The 25,677-nt window shown below is 52.3% G+C and overlaps 1 protein-coding gene across 1 annotated transcript in view; it reads right to left on the bottom strand.

The window, feature by feature from the left end:
• The window catches only part of HEG1 (heart development protein with EGF like domains 1), a 99,012-nt gene that overhangs the window by 31,077 nt on the left and 42,258 nt on the right, over window positions 1-25,677 (bottom strand). The window contains exons 3-11 of the mRNA XM_084871501.1: window positions 25,343-25,672; window positions 23,647-23,994; window positions 19,253-19,483; window positions 17,017-18,366; window positions 14,406-14,522; window positions 13,367-13,486; window positions 7,866-7,969; window positions 4,731-4,789; window positions 3,793-3,953 (exon numbers count right to left, since the gene is read on the bottom strand). Of these exons, the coding sequence (XP_084727627.1) occupies window positions 3,793-3,953; window positions 4,731-4,789; window positions 7,866-7,969; window positions 13,367-13,486; window positions 14,406-14,522; window positions 17,017-18,366; window positions 19,253-19,483; window positions 23,647-23,994; window positions 25,343-25,672 (2,820 nt within the window). The remainder of the gene's footprint in view (window positions 1-3,792; window positions 3,954-4,730; window positions 4,790-7,865; window positions 7,970-13,366; window positions 13,487-14,405; window positions 14,523-17,016; window positions 18,367-19,252; window positions 19,484-23,646; window positions 23,995-25,342; window positions 25,673-25,677) is intronic.

The following is a 25,677-nucleotide window of genomic DNA, read 5'->3' as shown; positions in this document are numbered from 1 at the left end:
ACCACGAGTGACAGGCAGGCCACGAAGGTGTGCATCTTTCAGGCTTCCTACATGCTTGACTTTAAGGCCCCATTTCGTCCATGTGTACCCACCTGGCTGTGTGTGTGGACCCTGGGTGTGTCATTTCAATGACAAAGCACCATTTTCATTATTATTAAGAAGCTCTCATGTTGGGCATGTGGCCTCTCCGGGATTGTACACATTGGACCCTCTCTGGTATTGTATTATACACATTGGACCTCCTGTGATTGTACACGTTGGAACTCTCTGGGATTGTACACGTTGGACCTCTCTGGATTGTACACGTTGGACCCTCTCTGGGATTGTACATGTTGGACCTCTCTGGATTGTACACGTTGGACCTCTCTGGGGTTGTACACGTTGGACCTCTCTGGGATTGTACATGTTGGACGCTCTGGGATTGTACACATTGGACCTCTCTGGGATTGTACACGTTAGACCCTCTCTGGGATTGTACACATTGGACCTCTCTGGGATTGTACACATTGGACCTCTCTGGGATTGTACACATTGGACCTCTCTGGGATTGTACACATTGGACCTCTCTGGGATTGTACACGTTGGACCTCTCTGGGATTGTACACATTGGACGCTCTGGGATTGTACACAGCAGACACAATGAGGGTACATTCTACCATCTAAGGTAAGTCCCTCCCCAAAATGACACATGCAATTGGGGTACACAGACAATAGAACAAAACTATGAAACCAACGGGAGAGTAAGCAGTAGCTCAGACCCGGGTGCAGGGCACAGCAAGCCTGACATGTGCTGCTGCAGCTGGCAGACCGAGCCAGTTCAGACGGGGAGAGAGCCATGCCGTGAGGACGGTCTCCCCTCTCCCACCTTAGGGAAGACACCAGCCTATTCAGAAACCAGTTCTCAACACGGCGGAACTGTCCCTGCCTACGCCAGTTCTGGTGACAGGAGCGGATGCCCACACAGTGTGTGTGTGTGTGTGTGTGTGTGTGTGTGTGTGTGTGTGGTGGTGGGGGGAGTGGGATGGGGGTCCCAGCATCAGCCTCCTTTTCTGAGTCCTGAGAGCTCGGGGCCGGCTGGATGGCCTGGTCACAGGGAGGTAAGTTTAGGACACAACTTTGGTTCCCAACACCAAATTTCCTGTCTTTATCAGAGGAGGCTGACGTGCTCCATCAGAGCCCTGTTTGCGTGTGCGATAGAATTTCCTTTGTTTATTGTGAAAAGTCTGTATTTAAGGGAGAAAAACAAAAAAATGAAAAATCTCACCAGGCCGACACTGCAGAGCTGGCAGCACAGAGGTCCTAACGCCCCGCAATCCCTCCTCGCTGCTCTGAAGGCGCTGCCCGTCCTCAGCCTTCCTCTGAAGGAATACCTCCGGGGCCGAGGCGGCCGGGCCAGCTCCGGCCTTGTCCGGCGGCCAGCCCGAGGTGCCTGGCCCGATTAGATGGTCTCCGGACGCGCGTGTCATGTTTTCCTTCCATCCCGCCCCCGAACCCAGCGTGCTGGCGGGCGGCTCGCCTGGCACGGAGGCAGGTTCCTGGGAACGCAGGGGCAGCCGGCCTGCCCCTGCGGTGGAGGCGCTGCTCTCCTGAAAACTCCCCAAGAATAGAGTTCTCCTACCATCAATCCACCCCACGGAACCAGCAGAACCCCCTGTGCGTCTGAAGCCCGGCGGTGGGATTGTTCTGCCTCCCCAGTTCCCAGGGCCCTTCCTGGGCATGACATCCGCCGGACAGACAATGAGAACTTATGTAAGTCGGAGGCCGGGAGCCCGCCGGGGGGATTTCCAAGGATTCTAACCCTCGGGGGACAGGAGGGCTGGAGGGTTCCGAGAGGAGAGGAAGTACGTGTTTTGTGAACCGAAGGGTCAAAGCCCGCCTTTCCCAGGGCCGCGTCCAGAGTCATCAGTGCTGCCCCCAGATGTTGGGAACGCCCAGATGTCAGAGCCTGAGAGCTCCTGCCTGTACGCCCGCCTCCCTAGCCCTCACTGGTGAGCGAGGGACCAAGCTGCGTGTGTTGGCAAAACCTGAAGACGTGGGATCAAGAACAGAGATGTGTCTCTGTCTTCACAAGCTCTGGAAGGAGAGACCACGTGTGGGGACCAGCACGTGTGGGGACATGGGGGCATGCAGGATATCTCTGGGTAGAGGGCCCCTTGGGAATGCACATGGATGACCTTTAATTATCATCAGCTGAACTCAAGGCGTAGGCAGAGCCACACCCTGGGAACATGTTTCCCCCAAATCAGTAACGATTTGACTTACCCAGGTCTTGATATGCTAAATCCCAGGAATGAGGGAATGAATAGGACCTGGGCACACCCAAAACTTCTTTGACCTTAAATCCCCCTTTGGAAACCAATAAATGCGCTGTGTTGTCTGTGGTGGGTGGTTGACTGTCTCTCCATCAGAGTGGCAGCCCCCCACCTGGGTCCCAGCTTGAATCTATTTCTGTGTCTTGGTCTCTTTTTTTCTTTAATCTCTTAATCCCCAGCTCCTCCACTCAGGAACCTGTCCTTTTCTGTGCGGGTGATGGGAAACAGAGAAACAGCCCCCCACACTCTATCTTATTCTCGACTTTGCAGTGAATCTGACACTGCTCTAAAAATATTAAAGTCCAAAAAAAAAAAAAAAAGAAAGAAAGAAAGAAAGAAAAAGAATGGGACCCCAATAAGGAAAACGGGCTTTCCCAGGATCCACACACATCCACGCTGGAAGAATGGGAGTCAGAGAGGGGACAGGTTGCTCTGAACAGGACTTCAGGAATCCAAGTATCTGGCCACTTGATCTGCAAGGCATGCATGCATTTACCAGAACAGAACGTAACTTCACACCAGGCTGACCACCCAGGGTGCCCTCGGTGAGTGTTTATGGAATTGAAAGGTCCCCATCCTGCTCACTGAGGAGGACGACTGGGGACCCTTGAATCACAAAAACAAACAAAGTAAAACCAAAGAGCTCTGGACTTTGGGTTTAGAGCAGTCGGTCCACAGGGACATGAACTTCAGGCTGACTCCCCAGTGACGCTGAATGAGAGCAACTGCCACCTACTGGGCCCAGGCGGGAGGCCCACACAGATGCCACACCCGAACCCGCAGGGAAGGAGCTTAGGGGAGCCGCTCCCATCGCTTATGAGACGGCAGCAGGGACAAGCCCCTTTGCCAGGAAGCCCTTTGATGTCAGCAGTTTTCCGCTCCCAGAGGCACCCCCCCCTCTAAGACCCACATTTGAACTTGTCTCTAATCCCTCCCTTCATCTGCTTTTTCCAGGAGATGCACCGCAGAAGCTTTGGACAAAACAGATAAAGCAAGAACAAGAGCAGGGAGATTATCCTGACGGACACAGGGCGGCTGGCGGTGACAGCCTGGCCTGTGTGTGTGAGCATCGGTAATCTGCAAACCGGCACACATGGCCGGTCACATCCCCCAGGCTGCTCTTACTGAATGGCGTATCACCAGGAAGCCGCGGGGTGCTGTCGAGCAGGTAATTCTGTGTGGGCGTCTGCCTCCCCAGAGAGCGTAGGAGCTTTTCAAGGGAAAGAAGAGTGGTTTTTGCTCCATCGCATCCGCTCCCATGTAGGAGTAGAAGAGGCAGCAGGCTGACTTCAAGACTGTGCCTGTGCACGCCTGCGTGTGCACAGTCCACAGACACCAAGGTCTTTCACGTAACGCGTTTCAAAGATGGCCTGGCTCTGTGACGCGCTTTCTTGAACTCGAGCCCGGATCGCCTTACTTTCCTCTCCCGGGGGTGTGCTAACTGCAAGGGCGGGGCCGTCCCAGACGGCTGTTCTCTCACCTCTAAAGATGCGCCTCTGCGATCCCAGGAGCTGGCAGACCTCGGCGGAGGACCTGCAGGAGTTGGCACACCTCTGCATCCCGTCGGCCAGGTCGAACAGCGTCACGTTGGAGGCCAGGGAGAAGGTGGTCTGCAGCGACAGGGCCACGGTGCCGGACTCTCTAAGGGCAAAGCGTGCAGGTTTGTAATCGCTCCAAAGTGACAGGCGGGCCCCAAGGCTTTTGGAAAATGAGCCGTTATCCCCATTGTGAAATATGGTAGCAACCACATCCTTGGGTAAAAACTGCTGTTTGAATTTTAACCCTGCTATTCTGGCTTCGGCACTCGCTTACTTGCTTAAACATAGGGTAGTTACCTCAGCTTCCAGATGGAGACCTGGAGGCTAAGGCAGTTTTCCTGTGCCTGTGGACCGGGACCACAGGAGATTGATTCCCACTGACTCAGTAGCTTCAGGAGTAGAAACTGTAGATAACCTTTAGAGATTAACCGCCCAGGTCTGCTTCTGTATTATCTGCTATCGCAAGATAGGGCCACATTCCAATGGCCAGCAGGATGTGGCTGGGAGCGACCCTGCGGGCTGTTCCCAACATTTAGAATTTAGAATTCAGAACAAAGGAAAATTCTTGTGGTTTGGACCTTTAAAAGGACTGCCTAAACCTGGAACAGTGCAATCGTGAGTGTGGCCACCTGCATGTGGTGCTCCTGGCCAGTTCAATAATTCCTTGCCTGCTTTTTTTAATCAGTCATCAGCCTCTGGTGGTCTTATTTTGAACCCAGGGTTCAACCCCACAACAATTGCCCAGCGAGGGAATGAATGGAACGGCATGAAGGTCCAGTGATCTTGGCCCTGGATCACCCGGTGGCTTGGTCAAAAGAGGGCCCGTGTTTACTGCTGCCGCCCATGAGCGGCAGACCAGTTCACAGGCCAGTGCACTTACCCTGAAGCATGAACTGTGGACCGGGTATAACCAGGGAACACCGAAAAACACATATTCAGCTGAAAGGAAGAACAGGTTTGCCTGTTAACGGTGAGCTAGACAAAGAGCCTTCGAGCTGGAACCGATTTCCTATTCTCCGTGTTCAACAGGCATTTTCCAGCCAGCAAGCTCTCAGCAGGGGGTCTGACAGAGGAGTGGTGTGCCTTTTGTGTTCCCCTCTTAAACGCCTTCCTGCGCCTGTTCTGCGCCCCATGAGTCCAAAGGGAGAGAGGCCCAGAGTGAATCAGTGGGACAAGTCCCAGCAGGGGGGCGGGCGGAGGTTCTGAACAGCACCCTGGGATGCAAACCATCTTCAAAGCAGCAGATCTCTGTGAAGATCTTGGGTTTCAAGAAATGCCTCCGAGGCAACTGTTTATATTTGGACTGCACATGGTGAGCGAGCCTCCTGAAAAGGCTGGTTCCTTCCCGCTGCCCCAGGTCCGGCAGGTCCTGTGCAGGCCCCTCCGGATGTCCAGCGAGTTGACCCGATTCGAAGCCAGGTTCTCGGCAAATATGGGGCATTACGTGGGTCAAGAACCCTTTTGTTGAGCGCCAACTAAGAATGACTCTGCCCGTTTGCCCTGTTGCCCTCCGAGAGAGCAGGAAACCGCTCAGGGTGTAATGAAAGCACCATGTCTGCTTCCCTGTCTCCCCTAATACCTCCCCCCCTCCACCCCCAGCCTCTCCCCTCCACAGACACACTTTGGGGCCAGGGATTCCTTCCCGGCAGCAGAGGGTCTCAGCACCGTGGGCAGTGCAGACGCACCTGCCCTCTGGGCCCCTGTGTCAGGTACGTCTCGCTCTTCAGGAGAAGGATTCAAACATGGGATGCTATCAGGCTTTTTGGCTTCGTATGAACTGCTTTATATGTATATTTTTAAATATATATATTTTTCTTAAATTTAATTTAATTTCTTTATTGATTAAGGTATCACATATTTGTCCTCAACCCCCCATTCCAATCCCCCACCCCCCCCCACTCATGCCCCCACCCCCCCTACTGTCCTTGACCACTGGTTAGGCTCATATGTGTGCACACAAGTCCTTTGGTTGCTCTCTCCCTTTTATCCCCACCCTCCCTCTGAGGTCCAGCAGTCTGACCCATGGCTCCTTGTCTCTGGGTCTGTTCTTGTTCATCAGTCTACGTCGTTCACCATTTCCCCTAGTGCTTTATATATTGATAGGCAATGACCTATTACTGGCATTGGTCCTTAAGCTCTCCCCCTCCCAGGTGAAGACAGAGGCAGCGCAGTTCAGAACAGGATGGCATCTTGGGAAGGGCCACTGGAGGGGCTTCTCCAGTCACTGCCTAAATCTCCACTGTTTCCTGGGGTGGGGGTGTCACTTCGCTCACAGGGGATGGGCTGATCCTGGGTCCAACTTAGCAAGTCAGAGCAGCCACGGAGCGCTGTGGAACGGAAGGACTGCGCCGGGCACGGGGCTCTCGGCCCTGAGCTGTCTCACAAGGAAAGCCTGACCCAGAGGCAGGGGTGGTGGAGTGACAAGAACGCCGGGTACAGGGTTAAAGACGTAAAAGTAGACATAAAACCTGCTGTATAGTGAACAATTAAACCCTGCCCAAAGGGAGGTCTGGCTGAGGCTCCTGGGAGGTAGCTCTACGCCTTGGAATGGCCTGTCTTTGTTACCCCGGGGGCCTGGGCCACTGAGAGTCTAGCAGCATGATTGGTGGTGAGGGCTTTGCGTTATATGGGAACCCCTGGACCTCCAGAGGGCCTGGAGCCCAAGGTCAGGCCTATGGGCAGTTGGCCATGTCTAGATCTTGGCTCTAATGTTAGTGCGTGTGCTGCTGAGGCGAGCACAGCGTATTGGCTCTGGCCACCAAGACTCCGGCGAGCTTCCCTGGCTGGCACACTCCATGAATACTATGCACATCATTGTCCAGAGGCATCAACCCTGTGCACAGCCCCGTGGGATTCCTTCCCCCCGCACGCCCTCCCGCCCTCTCTCCTCTGGGCTCTATCCCTCGCCTCTCTTCCTTTGGTTGGTTGGCTGTTCCCTGGACCCGTTCACTGCAACAAGCCATAACCATGGAGTAACAGCCTCGGGCGCTATCTGTGAGGCCTACTCCATCGTCAAATCTGAGGGTGGTCTGGGGGTCCCCGAATTTGCAACTGGTGTCAGGCCTGCGGGTGGTCTGGCGGCCTGCTCCCTAGCCTGGCACCTGTTCAGTGTGAGCTCAGGCAGCTTCCAGGGCCCGCGTTTCCCATGTGTCCTGGTGTCGGAATACCTCTTAGCGAGGCACCTGTCACACCTGCCAGAGCAGGTGCGCGCGGGAGATACGGAAACAGAACTACAATCTGAAGTCTGCAAATGAAATCCACAGTGCTGTGACATCCTCGAGGTTTTGGCTACTACACTAACTCTCACCCAAAAAGAACAAGTAAAACTGAAATCAGAAAGAGACTGATCTCTAAAACTTATTTTAATGGCAAACTTTGGTTTTCTAGACACCAAATCTTTGACTCAGATGGCAGCTGAGAGGCAAAATACAGTTTCATTTCATCTCTTCTTTCTTCCTCTCCATTTTACCCTCCCTCTCTCCCTTCCTTCCCCCCTCTCCCCCCAACAAAAAGTAAGCCGAGAGGAAAGGAGAATCCAAGGCCCCTGGATAATCTATGCAGTGAATTCTCCCCCTGGATAACCAGGGCGAACTGCTCCCCGTTTGGCATTCCCTTGGAGAAAAGAGCACTCGCCTCCCCAGGGCCCCAAACCCAGAGAACGTCACACGGCAGATCCAAGGCAGGGTGTTCTGGGCCTTTCCTCGCCACCAACAGCTGTGACAGGTTCACGTCACCTCCCTGTCGGTGCCTGTCAGTGTGCACGTGGAAAAGAAGCTGCAACCCACCAGCAAAGGCTGCCGGCGAGGGCACATTCGAAGGAACACCCCTCCTGGGGGCGCTGCTGCCCAACACCTTCCTCTGTTTCCGAGAGGCCTCTGATTCTACCCCGAAGCTTACCTTCCACACGTCACAGAAATGACAGCCCGGAGACAAAGCTGGCCCCCAGGAGGCTCCCAATAGAAATCTGTTCTAGAAAACAAAGGCCTAGAAGCAAGGTGCCTTTCAGAAAACTCACCGTGCTGGTGACCTCGTTTTCAACTTCACGCAGGTCCGAATGTCTTTCCACGGTGGAATTGGGAAATGTTTTCTTTAATTTGAACTCTGTCACGAAGGTTCTAACTGCAAACGGAAACATAACCCGTTAGGCTACATGAGAGGTCGATCTACACAGGCTGTGTGTCTGTAAGTTTCCGGGGCATCCGGCCTCATCCCACCTCAGAGACCACCTCTGTGATTTCTTTCCCTCTCTGCGCTCCTCTCCGCGCAGGTGAGCACCGACTGAGCTGAGCTGAAGGCTCAGACTGAGTAACCCTTTGGGTAAGAGACTCCAAGGAGCCCTTTGTGTGGGAGGGAGGGCTGCTGTGATGAGCCTTCCTGACGCCTCTTTAACGGCCTTCCCATAACAGATGCCCAGTAAAGCTGTGGCAAAGAAGAAAGGTGACTAGCCCAAAACTATCCAGGAAGGTGATGTGGGGCCAGAGACAAAAAGTGCTCCTCGGGCCCCATGACGCTTTATTTATTTACTAGAGGCCCAGTGCACAAAATTCATGCACAGATAGGGTCCCTAGCAGCTGCCGTCTGGGGCCTTCCTTCGTTCCACGCTGCCTCCTGGTGGTCAGAGCATGTCATAGCTAGTGATCGAACTCCTGGTTGGTCAAACTCCCAAGGGGACACCTTGCATATTAGGCTTTTAAATATAAATATAAATATAAATATAAATATAAATATAAATATATATATATATATATATATATATATATATATATATATATATATATATTTTCCCCCAGAGAGGCAGAGAGAGGAAGAGAGTGATAGAAACATCAATGATGAGAGAGAATAATTGATCAGCTGCCTCCTGGATGCCCCACACTGAGGACTGAGACTGAAACCAGGGCATGTGCCCTGACTGGGAACCTAACTTTGACCTCCTTGTTAATAGGTCAACGCTCAACCACTGATCCACAGTGGCCAGGCATAGCACTTTAGAGCAAGCATGTCAAACTCATGGCCGTGGGCTGCATTCAGCTCACAACAAATATTTTTATGGCCCAGTCAATATAATGGTATGTAAGAAACCTTTTAATAAAAATTTTGTAACTTAATTTTTACAATATTCTGGTATACATAATTATTGCTAATGAACTACAACGTTCACTAAGGGCTGATGCTATAATCCTGTTGCATTCATTTCCCTTACACACCTTACTCACAGGCGCACCATTTCTCCCCACTAATACTAGCGGCAAACATTTTAGCAGCCGATTGCCACATCATTAGCCTTGGACTGACTTGTTTGGTGTGGGTTTGAAAGGAAATATTCCCCTTTTGGAGAACAAGAAAAATAGCTTTATTTGCATTGTGCTTATTAATTTGTGCAGTTAATTATTCAGGGTCTGGCAAGTTAATGTTCAAGAAAAAGTACTAATTTTTATTAAAATATTCTATTATTTTATGTTAACGATTACTCATTTATTTCAGCCGTTGGTATTCAACTTGTCTCCACCAAAATAAACCTACGGTACATTTCTGTGAAACTTGAAGCTTTTGTGGGTTTTTTTTTGTGTGGCCCACATAAACTTACACCTTTTTTATTTGGCCCGTGATAGCCTTTGAGTCTGACATGCTTGCTCTAGAGAGAGAGAGCTCTTGCACTCCAGGTCTTTCACCAAGTTGACAAGTCCTGACCTTCAAGGGCATGCTTAGGTTTCCTCTTCTCCCAGAGTCACCCCATCCACCCCTGTTCCTTTTGTTCAGAGGAAATGCCCCCTTTATCACTGTAACTTCCCAAGGGTACGCAGCTGCCAAGGTCCAAAATGAACATTTAACCTCCTGTGTGCCCATCTCCCAAGTTCCTCTACACCTCAGCCCCCCGAGGAACGTGGAATTCTGAGGACAATCACGGGGCGACAAAGAGAGGCTCCAACCTCTGTAAGGGGACCCCACTCCCGGGGGCACTGCCAGACTCCACGATCATAGGCCATGCAATGAAACGACCCATATTCAAGATAATGTTGGGTTCAGACATGAAAGAGAGCATTTTCAAGGCCCGTGTCACTCATAAAATAAACTTCTAGTTAACATCAATTTGTGCTGGTTGGGCCTGAGGGGAAGGGAACGTACAAACGGGCAGGCAACCCAACATTAGTATAGACTGCTTTATACTGGCTCTTAGCTTCCTTTATATTAAATTCTTACCTTCCCCTCTGGACAGGAAAACAATAATAACCCAAAACACAGAAACCCCCAAAGCTGCTTTTTCACAGAAAGCTTTGCTTGCTGAATTAAGAGAAAGGCCCACCAATGCGCCAGGGAAAACATTTAACATCTTACACTTCCTGTCTGAAGCCCTTAATCCTTATTTAACATCCTTTTGCTGGTTCTACAGTTCAGTGGAGCCAGCTGCTGAGGACTCCTTCTGAGCAGCAGGGAGCTCTTTGAAAACAGGCCCAGCCAAATGAAAGCCTTTTAGCACGCTCTAATTTGCATGTTCCTCTGATGTTTATGAACAATGAAGTTAAATGACTTGAAAAGGGAGAGATGATTGTGAACACAGTTGACCCGCTCTCCTCCCGATGTTGGTGCCCCTGGGACACTCTATACACAGGCTTCCAGAACCTCATCTGCTCCTTCATCTTTACATCTCACAGGTCCAGGCTCATACCCAGACGCTCTGCATAGAAATACACAGATGCAGATGCTAAGAACACAGCTCTCTCCTGAATCGCGGCAGTAAATGCGACCTCCACTTTCAGAGCGGATGTGCACGAGAAGATGGCATCCGATAGCATCGTCCCGGCCCTGCACTCTCCCTGGCACACAGGCATCCTCATGCCTGCAGTGACATCCCCTGGCTTTCAGGCAACTTAAAAAAAATTTTTTTTAATTGTTATCAGAGAGGAAGAGAGAGAGAGAGAGAGAGAGATCAATGATGACAAAGAATCATTAATTGGCTGCCTCCTGCACATCCCCTATTGAGGATCAAGCCCACAACCCGGGCATGTCCCCTGACCGTGAACTGAACCGTTACCTTCTGGTTCATAGGTCAACATTAAACCACTGAGCCACGCCAGCCAGGTTAAGGCAATTCTTTACTTCAAACTTAACTACTGATTTATGCAGGCTATTGAAATGATTTTTTTAAGACCATACTTATTCCTTTGTATTCAGAGTAGTTTATTATTTTCATTGCTTTCAATTCTGGTCCAAGAGGCTAAAGACTAATGTAAAATGATTACATTACTCTACCATTTCCTTTTCTTTTCTTGGAGTGCTCCTGAACACTACCATTTCCCAAACTTGAAAATCATTTTATTTGATGCTCACAATAAGCCTGAGTGGGAAGCAGACCAGGGGGTAACCTGGTGTTACAGATGAGGAAACTGAGGCTCAGGGGTCATGGGGCTGCAGGTGGCGGCTCTGGGGCTGGCGTCTGCATTCCCGGGCAGGTGACTTTGCACACGGCTTCCGAATAAAATTATGTCCACCTTCTCCCTTCTTAATCCGAAACTCCTGGCTTATAGGGTGCAGCTAAGTGGAATGCGTTCCCCAAAAGCAAATAAACTATTAGAATAAAAGGACTTCTGAATTTTGACTGGTATCTAGGTTCCTCGATTTTTATTTCTTTAAATAATGCTTTGATTTAATCCTTGTATTTTAACCAATTTTCAAAACTCTACCTTTACTTCAGTAGAGTAGCAACTGTTGACATAAATTTCTAGGCCCGAGAGAGAGCTGCTCCTGCCTGGGACAGAGCTGTGGTGTGGGCTCTGCTGGGCCAGGAACACAGCATTTCCAGCCGGCCACTCCCCGCCACCACGCCAGCCCTGGGCCCTACACTAATTTCCTAGTTCCTTGATTTTTTTAAGTAAGGTCAGATATGCATCCCCGGTCAATCACACCCCATTTCCACCTCAGTCCCACTTCTTCTTTTTTTCTTTTTTTAAAAAATATATATATTTTATTGATTTTTTTACAGAGAGGAAGGGAGAGAGATAGAGAGTTAGAAACATCGATCAGCTGCCTCCTGCACACCCCCTACTGGGGATGTGCCCGAACCGCCCTTGACCGGAATCGAACCTGGGACCTTTCAGTCCGCAGGTTGATGGTCTATCCACTGAGCCAAACCGGTTTCGGCTCAGTCCCACTTCTAACCCTCAGCAGCACTTGCTCTTGCCCACAGTCCCTCAGGAGTGGGTGGCTTCCCTTGAATAAAGGACCTCACACTCCTTACTAAGTTGTTTTAGTCTTGTTGTTTGACACAACCTTCTAATAAGTCTGATGATTCCCCTCAAGCCTATAGGCAATAGGAGTTCGTGCAAATGACATTTCCCAAAGACAAAGACACCTGTTCTCACAATAAAATTGACTGAGTATTTCTGTGTGCTTAGTATCCCACGGGGCGGTTTAAGATGATTCAAAGATGAGTCCCTTTACCTGCCTGTTTCCTTATCGAGCTTAGATAACAACTCGATGTCCTTCGCTTCTAATTTCTTCCAGTTGTGCACTGGACTCAGGCATTCAAATTCAGGGCTATGCACTGTGTGCAAGAAAGCCCTCACCGCTAACACAGTATTGTGTGACAGGAGGAACGGGCCTGGAAGCCTGGCTTCCAATCAAGCAGCTGTATACACCTGGCCACGTAGCACCCGGTCAGGGCCTCAGTCTCCATGTGTGCTGTTTATTTCTTAATCTTAAAGCAGTGAGTATAGCTAAGATCACCAGCTTCGTGAATCTTATCAAATTAGGAAACAAAATGGGATGAATTGCATGGTGCAAGTATGGCAACAGCTTTGTAAAAATAAATATATCTGCCTATAGATAATAACAGGAAGGTTGTTTTTAAAAACAAAAAGAATGTATGAATTCGGTAGGACAATTAGGGTGTGGGTTTTTCTCTCTCTCTTTTTCTTGCCCTAAAATATATTTTTTAAACAATGTAGTTAGAATATTCTTTGATATGTTAAGGTGACCAGATGGGACAGTCCGTTTTTTAACAATTTGTCCCGCATCCTGCAGCACTTTAAAAAAGTCCAACAGATTTTTAAAAATCTTTCAAAAAATCAGAACTTTTTAAAAATGCTGCAGGACAAATTGTTAAAAATCAGGACTGTCCCGCCAAAAGCGGGATGTCTGATCACCTTAATATATACATTTTTTTTTCTAACTGCAGGGTGAAATGGTGAAACAGTTTATGCATGAACAATGGCATACGTATGCAGTCATTAAGAAGTTTGTGTAATATTTTAATAACCTGGGAAAACGTTTAAGATGTAACATTTGTACAAGTACCACATGATTTCAACTATGTAAAACTATCATGCACACTAAAAAAGTTTCCTATCAGGGGCTATCTTTCTAACGGGTGGGACAAGGGGCAGCCTCCCCTTCCTTCGCTCTTCCTTAAACTATAGCGCAGACAAATCCTGGTTTTCATCAGGGAGAAAAGCAATGTTACTTTTTATGCCGCTTTGCAAAATACGGTGTGGTGTAGAAAGAACAGACCAACTCTCTTACCCAAACTGCATATTCCTTTCTCCAGCTGGTACCCAATGGGGCATCGGCAGGTGAAGGATCCCTGAGTGTTGTTGCATGTGGCCAGCGGTGGGCAGGGGTTGGAGAGGCACTCATTCACATCTGCAGGGGACAGAACACAGGCCACGGTGAGTCTGTGTCCGACAGCAACGCCATAACCCAGCACAGGACGCACGGACTAAGAGCCCAATGGCACGAGGTGAAGGGGGGCCCCAGAGGCCAGTAGGACACTCCCCTTATTCCCAAGAGGCTACCAGCTTATTAAGGGTGGGGGCAGCCATGCAGAGAGCTAATGGTAAACACAAGGCAGGATTGGGAGGAACAGAAAAAGTAGCAGATTGTAATGGAGGGGAGGGGGGATTAAGAATGTTTCTATCTGTAATAGCATCAACAATTAAAAAAAAAAAAAGAGAGAGCCAAAACCGGTTTGGCTCAATGGATAGAGCATCGGCCTGCGGACTGAAAGGTCCCAGGTTCAATTCCGGTCAAGGGCATGTACATTGGTTGTGGGCACATCCCCAGCAGGGGGTGTACAAGAGGCAGCTGGTCGATGATTCTCTTTCATCGATGTTTCTAGCTCTCTATCCCTCTCTCTTCCTCTCTGTAAAAAAAAAACAATAAAAAATATTTTTTTTTTAAAAGAAAAAAAAATAGACTGTTTCAAATGGTATCTGGACTAAGACTAGGAGAACTTCAATAAGCAGACATGGGGGATGGGCGGGGGTTCCAGGCTGAGGCACCAGCACAGTGGAGGCCAGGGGAGCAAAGCAGAGGGGTCTTCGGGGGGCTGTGCACGGCCCAGGGTGGCAGCCGCGTAGGGAGCCCACCAATGAGGCCAGATCCGGAGACCTGTCAGCCTCACTGTCTGACATTACCCTGCCGATGACAATGAGCATGTTAACCTCAAGCAAGCAGGGCACCCTCTTAGACATCTTACTGCCCTGCATTTTGGAGAACAAGCGAGTTTGCTGCCTCTCGCGATGCTACTGGCCTGCAGACCCGGGATGGCTCTTCCTCTTACCCACACTGCAGTCCTCGCCGTGCCAGGAGGCCGAGCACACGCATCGATGGCCGCGGAGGGCGGGGTCCACGACACATTTCCCACCGTGGCGGCAGGGGTTGGGGGCGCAGCCGTTCACTGAAACACATTCCAGGAACAAAGCAGTTAACCGCACAGGAAATGTACAGGTAAATATTTAATTCTCCCGGCTAATATTTGATCCTCACTCATCTCCGTTTACTTGCCCTGAAAGGCCACGGCTACGAAAACAGAAGGGTGCCCGAGAGGGGCGGCTGGCACGCGGGGGGCCTGGATCCCGGCGCTCGCTGGTGGGCAGACTCAGTGCCGGACAGCTGGACCCTGAGCACAAGGACTGGCTCAGGGGCTGCTCACGGGTCCCTCTGCTCAGCAAGGACAATGATGACTCTGCCTCTGTGAGCCTTAGAAATTCTACCGGAACGAATGCCCATGTAAAACACACATCAAGCCGAAACCGGTTTGGCTCAGTGGACAGAGCGTCAGCCTGCGGACTGAAGGATCCCAGGTTCGATTCCGGTCAAGGGCACGCACTTTAGTTGCAGGCACATCCCCAGTAGTGAGTATGCAGGAGGCAGCTGATTGCTGTTTCTCTCCCATCGATGTCTCTAATTCTCTATCCCTCTCCCTTCCTCTCTGTAAAAAAATCAATCAAATATATTAAAAATAAATAAATACATAAATAATAGATAAATAAAACACATATCAAGGGGAAAAGGTTCCCTGATCAACCCTCCTCCTACAGCAAGCTTTCCCTTCATCAGAAAACCTCACTACGTAATAGCAGGTGGGCCTCCGCAGGCTGTGCCATCGTTAGGAAAGCCTGGAGGAGAGCATGGCCACGCCAGCTCGTTACGTAACGTAAGGATGAGCCAGCCCTCAGGCTTCCTCTGGACCCAGCGACGTGCCGGCGTCCATGTCATCTCCGACTTCCGGCTCCCGAGGGCAGCGACCACCGCTCTCCGCTTCGGTCTGTGCAACCTGCACCGTCACCCTCCCGAGTAAAGGTGTCTGACACCCACCGACGTGGAAAAGCCGAATCTCCCAAAATAACTGCACCATCTCCCAGGAGAGAATGGGCGGGAGAGGGAGAGAAAGAAGGCCGAAAGAATAATCCTGAAAACCGATGGGCAAACCCCGTGGTCGGCAAACTGCGGCTGGAGAGCCACATGAGGCTCTTTGGCCCCTGGAGTGTGGCTCTTCCACAAAATACTACGGCCCGGGCGAGTCTATGTTGAAGAAGTGGTGTTAGGAGAAGTTTAAGTTTAAACAATTTGGCTCTCCAAAGAAATTTCAATTGTTGTCCTGTTGATATTTGGCTCTGTTGACATGAGTTTGCCGGCCATGGCGCTAACCCTGAAGACGGTGCTCCTAGCCTCGCCGCCTTAATGGAGCTGAAATCACCCGTCTAAGCTCAGCAGCGATCAGCCAACACTGAGCCCACGGGTCCTGCTGCAAAACACACATCCCCGGCCAGCGATGGTGCTAACCCCCACCCGCAGGTGCCACTGCAGCGCCCACCACCAGCGAAGGGAGATGGTGTATATTAAGGTGACCAGACGTCCCGCTTTTGGCGGGACACTCCCGATTTTCAACAAATCGGGACTTTTTTTAAAACGCCATGGGACAAATTGTTGAAAATCGGAACTATCCCAGGGGAAGGACCCAGCTTTCACTCCCCAGGGTGCAGAGGGGGCACTGAGCCTTGTGGCACCGTGGGGCTGGCAGGCAGGTGGCACATGACCCTCCAGCCACCAGACTGCTGAGGGCTGAGTGGGGGAACCCTGCCACGAGCAGTCCCTGCTGCCGTCACACAGAGCACTTCCCGCCCTCTCTCTCCGAGGACCCCGTCTCCACTGCACCCCATCAGCCCGGCAGCTGTGCTTCCCGGGTCTGCACGAGTCACGGGCACACTTCCAAATAGGACATCACACGACACACCATCTTACTTCTCCCTTCCCTCACATGACCGAGTCACGTGTGTCCGGGAGCTTCAAGGTAGCCTCGGGCACAACGCCGTCACAATGGGACAGGCTAGTCCGTTGTCATCTTATGGAACATGCCCACCTACCAGCCCCCCCTTCACACACACACATCTACCAACCCGAGGGACACCAAGGGGCCAGGGCTTCCCCTGGTCCGAGGGAAGCCTTCCTGGTGACTGTGGAGCCACCTGCTGGCTCAGAAGCGCGGGTTCTGATCGGGGAGCAGTCACCCACTCACCCCTCAGCCAGGCCACCTCAAGCTTCCCGACTGCCTTTCCTCTACCCTCCAGCACGCGTCGCGGCCCGCTCTGGGAGAGTTGAGAGTATGCATGTAACAGCTTTTCAGGCTCAGGACATTACAAGCTACTGGCTGCACCGTCTACTGATGCCGCCCAGCCAATGGCCTCCTCTCCTCCTTGTTCGGGAGGGAGGGACTGTGTAACTCAGGGGTGAGGAGATTAGGTGACAGTGTTTTATGCTCTAAGTGCTTCTGCAGGAAGCATTGGCGATCACCCAAGGCTGTACTACTGCCAACAGCAGCCACAGCCACCCCATCCCGCCCCCTACCCCACCCCCCGCCAGCACTCTGTGCTCCTGCGGCCGGGCCCTACCTGAGGCTGGAGACGCCCCTGCCGTGGGGGCCGGCGTGCGGCTCTGAGCACGGGAGGTGGAGGTGGCGGCCCGGGGAGAGGACACGTCAGCCGGCGCGGCGTGGGTGCTCCGGGGAGCGGGGGACGTCCTGAGGACGGGGGAGGCCGGGCCGCCCGCGGTCAGCACCGTCGCTGACGTGGGTGCGCTGGTCAGGGCGCTCCCTGGGGTGGTGCCAACGACAGGCACTCGGCTCCTCTGTGTGGTGACGACGGCTTCCGTGGGGACCCGCGGCGCTGGGGTGTCCGGGCTGGTCGGCAGGAGCGGCTCCCCAGCCGCGGTCCGCCCTGCGGTGGGGCCGGCCACCGGGGTGGCCGTGCTTGACGAGGGGTCCGGGGTGGGCACGGGGAGAGGGGGCGCCGTGGGCGCGGTGGCTGTCCACGCCGGAGGCGTCCGGGCCACGCTGGTGCTCGTGGCCGGAAGGGTGGGCTCCGTGGAGGACGCCGGTAAAGCGGGGGCCCCGGGGCCCCCCGAGGCGGAGCTCGCCGTGTCCGCTCCGGCGGCCTCTGTGGGCGGAGACTCCCAGCGCGGGGGCGTGGACGCCGCGGCCACGTGTGCGTGGTGTGGGTCGCTCTGATTCTCAGGATCTGCCGTTTGGCTGTGGGAGAGCACGGCCACGGACGATGCCACGGTCGCCGGCCGATCTGCGGTCACGGGCGTGTCCCTGGCCCTGGGCGGGGCCAGCGTGAGAGAGGACGGCGAGAGGGTTGCCTGTGACATGGACACTGCAACGGGGGCTGGGACCGTCAGGGATGCGGGCGAAGGGGGCGGCGAGGAGGGCAGAGGCGTGGGCGCGTTGGGGGTGGCCTCGGGCGGGCGGGCGGAGGCCCTGGAGGAGGAGGAGGTGGAGGAGGAGGAGGAGGAGGAGGACCGGTGGGGCTGTGACACTGAGGGCGGGGGCAGAGGCGGCCCCGATGATGGAGGCGAGTCGCTGTCCCGTCCGGTGCGCGTGCCCGGAAGGTCCCAGGCACCTGACGTGTTCGTGGCGGGCGTGTAGGGCGGGGGGTGGGCCGTGTGCAGACCCAGGGACTCGGTGGCGGGGGGAGCACCCGCCCCTCCCCCTCGGAAGGATGAGGCGTTCCTTCTTTCCGCCTGCCCCTGAGGAGGGGAAGGGGCATCTGAAGAGTTTGAGATCTTGGCAGAAGCGGTGGACCTCTCCCCGGCGTCCGGGGCGGAGCTGTTGTCGGTGATGGACAGCAGAGCGCGCTCCCCTTTGGTGAAGGTGGAGGAGACGTAGGTGTGGTCGGGGTGGTGGCTGGAGGGCCCCTGCTCAGAGTCCGTGCCAATGGCCGGATGGTAGATAATCCCAGTGACTGCCAAGGGGAAAACCAGAGTCAGGCCAACTAAGCAAACAGGCAAAACCCCCCGAGCGCCCACAGAGGACAGACTGAGGAGCGCCCTCTCCACGAACTTCCTTTGGAGACGGGTTTGCAGCAGTGAGCTCTCCCGAGAGACCCACCGCGCGGGAGGCAGGCAGGGCCCGTGTCTGGGGCCAGGTTCACCCCCGGTGAGGAACGCGGTGGCGGCAAAGGAAATGGTAATAAAGGAGAAGTGGGGCCGGGGCCCAAAGCATAGGGAACGGGCCCAAATTCCTTCCACAGGCCTTTCTTGATAAAAAAGCAAACTGGTATCTTCAACGCTCTTCAGACCCCAAACAGAACAATGGTTATGCCTACATGGAAAGAGGAAGACCCTCCCAGCTTTCCATGCTGAAGAACGAGAGGTTTCTTTCCCAGGAGATCGGCCCTAGCTGTAAGGTGACCAGATGTCCCGCTTTTTAACAATTTGTCCTGCAGCATTTTAAAGAAGTCCCGATTTTTAAAAAACAAAAACAAAAACAGGACTTCTTTACAACGCCGCGGGACGAGGGACAAACTGTTGGAAAGCGGAACTGTCCCGCCAAAAGCAGGAGACGCCTGGTCACCTTACCCTAGCCAAAAAGGGCCGTTCTCTTTTATTGAAGCATCCTGGCAGACGCCACTGGCAAAGGCCTTAGGTACGGGGGGAGGGGGGGATGGGGGGGTGGGGGGGGCGGGCCGAGGCGGGAGCACCCAGAAAGTCCTCCCCCTAAAGAGCTTGTAAGATGCTTGGGGTGGATGCGAACTTATCCTGGGACCGAGAGCGAGCTGAGTGAGGAGCTACAGGAGCGTGGAAAGAGACCCGGCCCTTCCTCCCCCCCACCCCCGCACAGGGCCTTACCAGCCGCGGTCACGTTCCCGTGCGGAGTGGCGCTCTCTGCCTCCCCGGGTGCCGTCTGGAAGCGCCCCGCGTCCCCGGAGGAGGTCCGGTTGGTGACGGATCGCAGCGTACGCTCCCCGTTGCCAGTGAAAGTGGCTGACGTGTGGGGGCTGTGGGCGCGGGCTCCGGGGGTTCCCTCGGACCCCTCCTGCGTGTCGGCACTGACTCCCAGCTCGGGACTATCTTCCGTGCCTACAAGGAGAGGGAAGAGGGGAAGACAAAGAGCATAGGATTTCACTCCTACGTGGAATCGAATAAACGAAATGAACTAACTGCAAAATAGAGACAGATACAGACAGAGAGCAGCAGGCTGACAGCTGTGGGGGAAACGGAGAGGTGTTGAGTTAAAAAGAACTCGTGGACACGGACAGCACTGCGGGGATTGTCGATTGCCCGGAGGAAGGGGAGTGGGGGGAGGTGAAGAAGGGCATAGGGAAGATAAATGGTGACAGGCGGACGGATGGATGGACGGACGGACGGAGATGTTGGCTTGGGGTGGGGAACACACAGTACAGTGTGCAGATGATGTGTTGTGGAATTGTGCGCCTGGAACCTGTATACTTTTGTTAATCAGTGCCACCCCAGTAAATCCAATAAAGAGGAAAATGAAAAAGGAAGATTGAGAAGGGGATGGCGGGTCAGTGCAAGGGGTCAGGGGTCAATGCAGGGGAGACAAGAACGGCTTGGACTCGGGTCTCCGGAGTAAGCCTGGCTTCCTGGACTGCGTGAGCCCGAACGCTCCCCGTTTCCTCAGGGCGTTTATCTGAGAGGCCAGGTGTGCGGGGTTCCTGCAGGCGCCTGTCGGTGATGGACACACGGGGGGCCTGCGGGTCAGCATGGGCAGGGGACCAGACTCATGGGAAGGTTTAGTACTTAAACAGGAGCAATATGGTGTTTGCTGGGCGACACATAATAAACAGCTTCTGTCAGGGAAATGGGTGGTGGTTGCAGGGGAGGTAAAGAGTGGGCAAAAGGCTAACAACCCTCCTGGGGTTTCAGACCTCCTGACGAGACCGAGCAGGGAGCCCACGTGACCCCGAAGGCTCTCACCTCCTGCAGGACCCGCGAGGCATGACCTGACACACGGCCTGTCCTTCTGTAGAGTTCGTTCTTGTGATCAGAGGTTAAAGGCAGGCTTGGGGCGTGTGTGAGTGAGTGAGTGTGTGTGTGTGTGTGTGTGTGTGTGTGTGTTGGATGCATTTGTTTTATTTTCTTGGTGGGGATGGAACAGGGACAGGTGGCCCGTGAATACATATCCGTTTCGTCCTTTTTTGGGTGTGGAAGTGAGGCTCCGTTTCCCTTGGCCTAAACACCTCATCATCTGGTTCTATGGGAGAAAGCAGGCTCTGCTCCTGGTTCTTATTCCTATTCCCGGACCAGACTAGCTCTTGCTGCCCCGTGGGCACACCTTGATGGAAAACGAAGGTGAAGCTGAGGGTTAGGTGAGTTCACTTCCTGAGAGACGGGAGTGAGGGGGACAGGGATGCACGGGGGCCGGAGCAGCACCCAGGAGCCAGGAACCAGGGGAGGAGGTTACCTGACTCGGGCTGAAGGGCTTAGGTTAAGGTGACCAGACGTCCCGGTTTTGGCGGGACAGTCCCGATTTTTAACAATTTGTCCCGCGTCCCGCGGCGTTTTAAAAAAGTCCAAAAGATTTAAAAGAATCTTTCCAAAAATCGGGACTTTTTTAAAACGCCGCGGGACGCTGGACAAATTGTTAAAAATCAGGACTGTCTCGCCAAAAGCGGGACGTCTGGTCACCTTAGCTTAGGGGACCCGTGGAGGCTGGAGTGCTGAGTGGATCGGAGCACATGTTCCCTAGGTAAGGAGGACAGGGCCTGGGGTGGGGAGACCAAGAAGACCTGCTGGACAAACTTCAGGCTGACGGACACCCCCCTGGAGTCATGACCTGGAACAGGGGCGCCATCTGAACCCAGAAAGGAAGCTAGGGAACTCTGAAAGGCTGGCTGGCTGGCAGAGTCAGCTCTGGGCGATCGGAGGAAACGAGATAAAGCACCGTGTCAGCCGCAACAGAGCAGTTTTGGGAACGAGGATATTCCGTGTCCAGCACAGCGTTACAATCCAACCCTGAGACCTGCTCCACTGTCTACGAGAAGCCACAGAGCATGCGCGGCAGAGCCACGGGAAGGGGAAGGAAAGGCTGCAGAACCTCGGCTCCTGGTTTGGAGGGCGACAAGTCTGAGCCCCACATGGTTGGTGAGGGTGGAAAATGATCCCTGGGTTTAGGAGACAGAGAATGCATTTTCCATGCACAGGCACAAAAGGGCACACGGGTATCCTCCACCCAGATGTGTTTTTCTCACATCACATCACATGAATAGTGATCACAGGCTAATTTTCCTCGTCAATTAGGATGGGGCAAATGGAGACTTTTATTATTATTGGTGCCGAGGAGGTACGAATCTAAATCTATTATAAATTTAAATGATAAGTAAATGCATTTTTGCTTTAGTCAGCATAACAATTCACATGGATAAGGCTGCTGATAATAGTTTTTTTTTTAAATTGCCCGAAAACATTATTAGGAAGGAAAATGAAAAGTTTTGTCAAATTGATAAATTGGACTTCACCAAAATTCAGAACTGCTGTGCTGCAAATAAATAATGCCATCGGAAGTGAGATGATGGCCCGGGTACTGGAGGAAATGCCTGAAAATCACGCATCTGAGAAGGGACAGAACACACAAAGAACTCCTCCACCCCAAAAAAGGACAAAGAAGCCCATTTAAAAATAGCCAAGCGACCCGAGTGCACATTTCCAAAGAAGACAGGCAAATGGCCAATGAGCACATGAAAAGACCCTCAGCTGGAAAATGCAGGTCAAACCCACGAGATACCACAGCACGCCCATCAGGATGGCGACAGTTAAAAAAAAGAAAAAGAAAAAGAAAAAAAAAGGTGGACTCTAATAAGTGTTGGTAAAGATGCTAAGCAATGGGAAGGAACCCTTGCAAATTGCTGGTGGTAAGATGTAGAAAAGAGATGGACGGTTCTCCTAAAGGTTAAAAATAGTTACTATTTAACCCACAACCCAAGAGAATTGAAAACACAAGTCCACACAAAAACTAGCACTACCCTGTTTCCCCGAAAATAAAACATCCTCCGAAAATAAGACCTACTTACAGGTTTCCTTCTGAGTGAAATATAAGGCATTCCCCCAAAATAAGGCCCACCCACCCCCCTAGGAGTCACAAGAAATTCACCAGGAAATTCAGGAATTGGATTGTTATGATGATGTTCCAGAAGATGATGACATGATTGTCATTGAATAAATGAGTAAATTCTTGATACTGTAGGATTCAGTTTGTCTGGTTTGTGTTGACAACTACCGTACTACCGCACCGTATACAGGTAATAAATTTCCTTTATTTTCATTTAACAATAAATGTGTACTGTATTCTTCATGGAAAAATAAGACATCCCCTGAAAATAAGACCTAGCGCATCTTTGGGAGCAAAAATTAATATAAGACACTGTCTTATTTTCGGGGAAACAGGGTAGGATGTTCACAACAGTTATAATTCATAACAGCCAAAAGATTTTTTTTTAAAAAACCTACACATCTAAAAAGGTAAACAAAAGGTGATACATCTATCCAGAGGACTATTATTTAGCCATAAAAAGGAATGGAGTGCTGACACAGATGGACCTTGAAAAACATTATGCTGAGTGAAAAACACAAAGGCTACATACAGATCCTATGATTCCATGAGTCCATTTGTAGAAAATATCTAGACTAGAAAAACCCATGGAGACAAAAAACAAAAACAAAAAAACTTCGTGGTTGCCAGAGGCTGAAAGGAGGAGAGGATGGGAGGTGACTTCTGACACCGGGCTCCTTTGTGAGGTGATGGAAAACCTTCTGGAAGTAGATAGTAGTGGTGGTTCCGTAACTTCGTACGTACACTAACAGCTACTGAACTGAACGCTTTAAATGGAGAATTGTATAGGATGTGAAGGACATCTCACTAAATCGACTACAAAAGAGAGTCTCCCTGGATGCGTGCCTGGACCGGGGGATGAACGGTGGGCCTGAGGCAGGTAGGAGGGAGTGAGGTGGGCTACAGGCAGTGGAGGGATGTGGACAGGGAGGTCCCTGGGCTCTCTGTGGGAGGGGCAGGGGGCAACAGCAACTCTGCAGAGAGGTACCAGAGGAAGTTGGGGGGCATGCAGGTCTGTCTATATTCACCAGCTGGGAGAGTGGCCTGGGTCCACGGACACTACAGCAGCCTGTGGAGCTTCTCACTAACGCGTGGCCTTGCTGTGCTGCAGAAGACCACAGGCCGGGCCAGCCCTGTCCCCTCCACGGGGCCCAGTGTATGCAGGGGGACTCACTCGAGCGTTCGCCGCGTGGAGCCGAGGACTCCAGGCTCTCTGAGGAGGAGGAAGACGAAGACTCGGTGGCCAGCTCGGCGGCGCTCCCTGCCCCCAGCGCGCTGTCACTTCCTCCAGGCTGTGGGGCAGAGGCTGAGAACTGGGTCAGAACGGAAGAGTTCACCACTCCAGGGTAGGAAGTGGAGCTTCCTGTCACATCTTCAAATGCCTTGCTGTGGGTCAACATCCAGTGCGCAGTGCTCTCTCCGGCTCCGCCCAACGGGACTGGCCCAGACACAGACTCCGTCCGAGACGCGGGGCTCCCGCTCCTCTCGTCAGAGCCGCTGGCCTGCAGGGGTCCTTCCGAGACTGCAGGGCGTCGGGGGGGAAATGCCGTTACATGGACGTGACAGAGACCCCTCCACCACTGACGTGCCCCCTGGAGGAAGGTTCCCTTGGAGGAAGGTTCCCTTGAGGATGACCTTGCATAGAATTTATTACATGTGTAACCTGACATGCGTTTTCCTATTCTAAATAAACAATTCAAAACTCTTCAGTGTCAATAAGATAGCAATACTCAAAATAAACGTTGGTGAAGAGGGGAGCTTTTAACCTGCATGTGCCAAGCAGCAGGTGAGCCGGTGGGCTTGAGTACTATATTCTCTTTCCCCAGAGCGGGACAAAGGAGAGAGGAAGTTATGCCCAATAAATACAACACACCTCAATACAGGGCTCGGGCAGAACCACCATTTTCCTCAACCAGTCCTATTATTCATACAGGTTTTTCTGATTTTGCTGTAGGAATTTGGGGAATATATTTACACTGAGTGGCCAGATTATTATGCTCTCTGAACGCATAATAATCTGGCTACTCGGTGTATATCCTACATAATAAAAGGCTAATATGCAAATTGTTCCCTTGACCAGGAGTTCGACCAGCAGGCAGACCAGCCAACCGCCCCTGTCCCCTCCCCCTGGCCAGGCTGGCCGGACCCCACCTATGCACAAATTATATACACACATACACTGAGTGGCCAGATGATTGTGCATTCAGAGACCATAATAACCTGGCCACTCCGTGTGTATCTGCACAGTGTAGTCCTGACAATGATCTATAAAGTAACTCAAACTAGTTTTAAAGAGGCAGCTCTCCCTTTGGAGACAATGCTGCAGTGACAAGACCTACTCAGCAGCGAAGGGTCCGAGGCTGAGGTCGCAGCTCTGCCTAAACCCCTGACCCTTGGTTTCGCCACCTACAGAAAAGCAGGAGGAACGCCTGCTGGGTGCACTTTACACTGTTTCATAAGGATGCCAATCCAAGTGTGATAATGTGATATACCGGAGAAGAGATGGTGCCATAGAGGGACATGCTTTTTCTTAGAGACTGTAAATGGTCTGGAAGCCATCCCTTAAGAAAATCCAGCAATGCATTTTTCTTTAATCCTCACCCAAGGTTATCTTTCCATCGATTTCACAGAGAGGAGGAGGAGGAGGACGGGGGCTGGGGGAGGGGAGAGGTGGGGGGGGGCGGAGGGGAGGGAAAAGAGAGAGAGAGAGAGAGAGAGAGAGAGAGAAGAGGAACATGGATTGGCTGCCTGCCATACACTTCCCTAGATATCTGCCCTGACCAGAAATTGAACTCAAACCTTTTGGTGATGGGTGATGTGCCAACAATTTCTAAATGTTTATAATAGATCAAGCAAAATTGAATACTCACCTGGGGAATCATTTTGCCACAATCCCGCTGAGACCTCAGAAGATGTGAGGCCAAATCCATTTTCCGTGGAGGCCTCACTGAATGTCCCGTCGATCCTTCCGGTGTTTCTCCTCAGTTCTGCCGCGGCCGGTGATGCTGACGTTGGGGCGGTTTCCGTGTCCTCAGAGAAACCTTCTGTGTCGCTCAGCTGTCCCGCGCTGACAGCTAAAGACGGGGTCCCCCTGGGGACACCATTGGGGAAGGTGGTGGCAACCTGCACACTCTTTGCCCAGCTGACCGAGGGGCTTTGAGGAGCAGTGGAGTGGTTTAGCTCGTCCATACTTCCAGAAGCTAAA

Source organism: Pipistrellus hanaki (genome assembly GCF_964339955.1).
Source record: "Pipistrellus hanaki genome assembly, chromosome: 2".
NCBI classification, from domain to species: Eukaryota; Metazoa; Chordata; class Mammalia; order Chiroptera; family Vespertilionidae; genus Pipistrellus; species Pipistrellus hanaki.
Note: the sequence above shows the minus strand (reverse complement) of the source record. Positions and strands in the feature narration are given on the sequence as shown.